Below are 4,309 nucleotides of genomic sequence, written 5' to 3' on the forward strand. Positions count from 1 at the left end.
ATTACTTTTTAATTTCAATGTCCAAGCAAAACACTTAATTTTTTCCTGACAAAGGAAGTACAAAACATTACATTGGTTATGAAAATAAAACCGGTCACAAGTTTGTCCCGTAAGGGATGACCTGGTGGTGTAGGGTTGAATTTGTGACCGTAAGGTCATAGGTTCAAACCCCCGACGCCTCAGATCACCTGCGGGTTCCCATGTCATTCAAAAAAAAAAATAAAAAGGTCACAAGTTCGATCAAACAACAAACATGACTTTATTATTGTGACTACTAGCCACATTACCCCATTCGATAATGAACACATTTCTCATAAATCCAATCGAAACAACCCTTTTAATCAAGGAATAAACCTATAAGCCCTCATCTTGTCGATAGTTTTAACAAAGGACTTAGTAGTATCTCTAAACCCCAAGAACCCGAATTCCTTGTTCTTGTTCATGCTGCACAGCGTCTCCTTGTTCCTAAACACCACATCCACCAGCCAAAACGCCGCGATCTCGTCCAGCTTCGTCGCCACCAAACCGTTCTTCTTTACGATTTCATCCCACACGCCCTCTTTCCCTTTCATAAGTTCCTCCAACAAAACCGGCTCCTTCCCTTCGTACCTATGTTATGTTAAACTTCACCGTTACCCGCCGTAACGTATCATGATTAAATAAGATCATCGTGTTAAATATAAGATATATTTTGAAAGTATTTCAAAATTCTTGAATGCTTTAAAAATATTAAATTAAGCAAAAAAAAATAAGTATTTGATACAATATTTTAAAGATATTATTTATAATCTTATGTAATGTGTGTTTTTTTACACTAAAAAACTCACTTTTCTACTATTTATATTCTATTTTTTTAAACAATAAATACACTATTTTATTTTACAAAATATTTCGTCATATATTATTTTAATGCTATCAAACCAAAATTTTTCATACCCCATAAAAAGAAACACACCCAAATTAATTTTCATATTTTTTTAAAAAAAATTCTATATAATATTTTCTGAAAAGGCAAATACAACTTTTAAGTAATCCCCTATAATATTTTTTATAATACAAAGTGAACCTTGTATAGTTTCTAGAAGAGTGAAAGATTACAATACAAGTTTTCAAACACATGTATAATTTTTCTGATTTAAAAAAATATATATATTTGAATATAAATTTTTGCAAAAATTATTTATAATCAGGCATTTAAAAACTACATGACACTCTTTGTGTTTTAAAAATATTATACAAAATTTCATAAAAATTGCCTTAAAATCTCTTGTATTTAAAAAAATTCCATACAACCCCTCCCAAAAAATTAAATTTTGTGCAATATTTTTTAAAACATAATAAAGTATAAATGCAATTGTTAAATAATAATGGTGAGACTTTTTAAACATATGTGAGTTATAATTACTTGTGCCTAATTATTTCAATAGAGAGAAATTTTAACAAACAGAGCCTTATACTATATTATTACCCACCCCACAGCTTGGAGGCCGAATTCATTTGCGAGCACTTTCCACAGATGCTTCCACTTAAACACATCGCCATTGCTGACATTAAAGGCCTGATTCCGGGCGCCGGGATGCTCCGCCGCCCAGACAAAGTGCTCCGCCAGCAAATCGGCGTCGACGGCGTCCCACAAACAAGTCCACGACGTCTCAGTCCCGGTGTACACCAGAGGCTTCTTCTCGTGCTTGCAGATGGCGGCGTAGACGCAGAGCGTGCCCACCGTGTTCATCATGCTGCACGGCGAGAACCCGAAGATCAGCGCCGGCCGGTGGACCGACCAGTTCACGGCAGCTCTCCGGGCAGCCGTCGATTCCCTGACCAAATCCTCCAAATTGTAGTAAAAATTGTCCTGATTCAGCCTCGGCAGGTCCTCGTAGAACGGGCAGTCGTGGGGCTGGTTGGTGCTGTCCATCTCCGCCATGTTCCCCCAGTAGTACTTGATCCCCGTCTGGAGCGCCACGTGGCGCAGATTGGGGGCGTTGGGGATGACCGAATCCAGCACGTTTTTCAGCATCGTCGTGTTGAGGTGGCAGTCCTCGGAGCCTGTCCAGGACACGTAGAAAACGTGGGTTATGTCGGGGAGGCGGGAGAGCTTGGGGAGGGTCTCGTCGGCGCGTGTGATGTCGCACTGGACGTAGTCGACGTTGAGGGTGGCTAGCCATGGCGGGAAGGGGCGCCGGGCAACGCCGTAGACCTTCCAGGGGCCGCCCGACGTGGCGGGGTTCGAGAGGGTTTCGGCCAGGCCGCTGCCGGCGATGCCGGTCACGCCGACTATCAGCGCCACGCTCCGGTGCCCCGCCACGGCGGCGCCGTTTGGTTCAAGCATTTTGGGAATGGGAAATTTGATTTAAGGAATTGTTGAGCTTCGAGATGGGGATTCGATATATATATGTATGTATGTATGTATATTATACGTGGCTGATATTTAGAAATAATAAAGGGGGAGAAATGAATATAATATTGTTTCTCGTGGGTAGCGCGTGTGCGTCCGTTTTGTTTTAGGGTGTGTTTGGTTTTGTTAAGTTATGAAAAATTGGTTTGAGTTTTTAACTAAAATAATGTTTGATGGGATGTTTTTGTAAGAGAAAAAAATATTTGTTTTTTCAAAAAATGCATAATTTAAATAGTAAGATTTTGAAAATTTTTTGTTAAAGAAACATACCTTTAATGTACATATAGGCATTAAAAATTAGATGCTTAAATTAAATTAAATATTATTTATTTTGGAAGAAAATAAAATTTTAATAAAATAAATATATGATATTTAATTATGCACATATGTTAATTTTTGTGCAATAAAAATCAACTATTAATGCAAAAATCTGCTTAAAATTAAAGATATCGTACAAATATTACGTGCATAAATAGAGCTATAATAATTTTGGCAGCAAAATAAATTAATCTTGTCAATAAAAGAAGTATATAAATTAATATCTTCCAAAAAAGGCATTGATATAAAGATCTTGGCGAGAAAGGAAGATGCACAATCAAATCCGTCAAGAATGAAAAACAATATCCGATGGAAAAAGAAAGATTATAAAATCTTTCTATTGGCTAATCAGAACGTGCCACGTGGCACCATTAAAAAAGGAAGTCGAGGCCATACCTCCCCTATAAATAGGAGCCATGGTCAATTCATTTGAAACACCGAAGTTACATCGAGGATTTAAGTAAATGGGTAAGTCTCTAGACTCTCTCTATATTGTTCTTCATGTTCATCGTGTCCTTCGAAGCGTTCTTCGTCGAAAGTCACTGATTTGGACAAATGATCCTATATTGGTTGACGAATCGATGGAGTTAACGTTCTTCGTCGTATGTTCAAGCCGAAGGAAGGATCAAAGCTCCCAAAGCCGTTGAGGAATTCATCAAAGCCAAGGGAATGTCTCCAAAGTTCCTCTCAAAGCTTAAAGATAGTCATCATGTTCTTCAACAAAGCATCAACTCGGCTATTCGATCCAAAAGTCAAAGGGACACGCCACCAAAAGTGTTATGGAGCACCAAATTCACCTTCTCAAAGATCAAAGCCGCGGATCGTCAAAAGAAGACATCAAATCCAAAGCCAACGATCAAATCGCCCACACGGAGACCGAAGCTCTCCAAAAGGTGGAAAAGACGAACTAAAGATCAAAGTTGCGGATCGTTCAAAGAAGACATCAAATCCAAAACCGACGATCAAATAGCCCACACAGAGACCAAAACTCTCCAAAATGCGGAAAAGACAAAGCAAAAATCAAAGCTGCGGATCGTCCAAAGAAGACATCAAATCCAAAGCCGATGATCAAATCACCCACACGGAGACCAAATTCCTCCAAAAGCGGCAAAGACAAAGTAAAGATCAAAGCCACGGATCATCCAAAGAACATATCAAATCTAAAGTCAACGATCAAATTGCTCACACGGAGACCGAACCTCTCCAAAAGACGGAAAAGACAAACCAAAGATCAAAGGTGCGGATCGTCCAAAGAAGAAATCAAATCCAAAGCCGACGATCAAATCGCCCACACGGAGACCGAAGCTCTCCAAAAGGCGGGAAAGTCAAACCAAAGATCAAAGCAGCGGATCATCCAAAGAAGACATCAGATCCAAAGCCAACGATCAAATCGTTCACACAAAGATCGAAGCTCTCCAAAAGGCGGAAAATGCAAACCAAAGATCAAAGCTGCGGATCGTCCAAAGAAGACATCAAATCTAAAGTTGATGATCAAATCGCTCACACGGAGACCGAAAATCTCCAAAAGGAAAAAAAACCAAATCAAAGATCAAAGTCACGGATTGTCCAAAGAAGACATCAAATCCAAAGCCAACG

The 4,309-nt window shown here is 39.2% G+C and overlaps 1 protein-coding gene across 1 annotated transcript; it reads right to left on the reverse strand.

Moving 5' to 3' along the window:
* Positions 1-242: 242 nt before the first annotated feature.
* Positions 243-2,404, reverse strand: LOC127256872 ((S)-8-oxocitronellyl enol synthase-like). The gene is made up of 2 exons (XM_051283094.1): positions 1,473-2,404; positions 243-609 (listed from the first exon to the last, which is right to left on the reverse strand). The coding sequence occupies exons 1-2, from the start codon at positions 2,327-2,329 to the stop codon at positions 342-344; spliced, it is 1,125 nt and encodes a 374-aa protein (XP_051139051.1). The 5' UTR covers positions 2,330-2,404; the 3' UTR covers positions 243-341.
* Between the last annotated feature and the right edge of the window lie 1,905 nt (positions 2,405-4,309).

The sequence above is a fragment of the Andrographis paniculata genome, unplaced genomic scaffold, assembly GCF_009805555.1.
Source record: "Andrographis paniculata isolate CXL003 unplaced genomic scaffold, ASM980555v1 Contig57END, whole genome shotgun sequence".
NCBI lineage: Eukaryota > Viridiplantae > Streptophyta > Magnoliopsida > Lamiales > Acanthaceae > Andrographis > Andrographis paniculata.

What these genes read in the sequence shown, in the direction of transcription:
- LOC127256872 (XM_051283094.1), bottom strand. Translation starts at nt 2,329, where the DNA reads ATGCTTGAACCAAACGGCGCCGCCGTGGCGGGGCACCGGAGCGTGGCG. An exon ending in TTCGGCCTCCAAGCTGTGGG is followed by an intron (nt 610 to 1,472) that starts GTGGGTAATAAT and finishes AACATAACATAG; the next exon opens with GTACGAAGGGAAGGAGCCGG.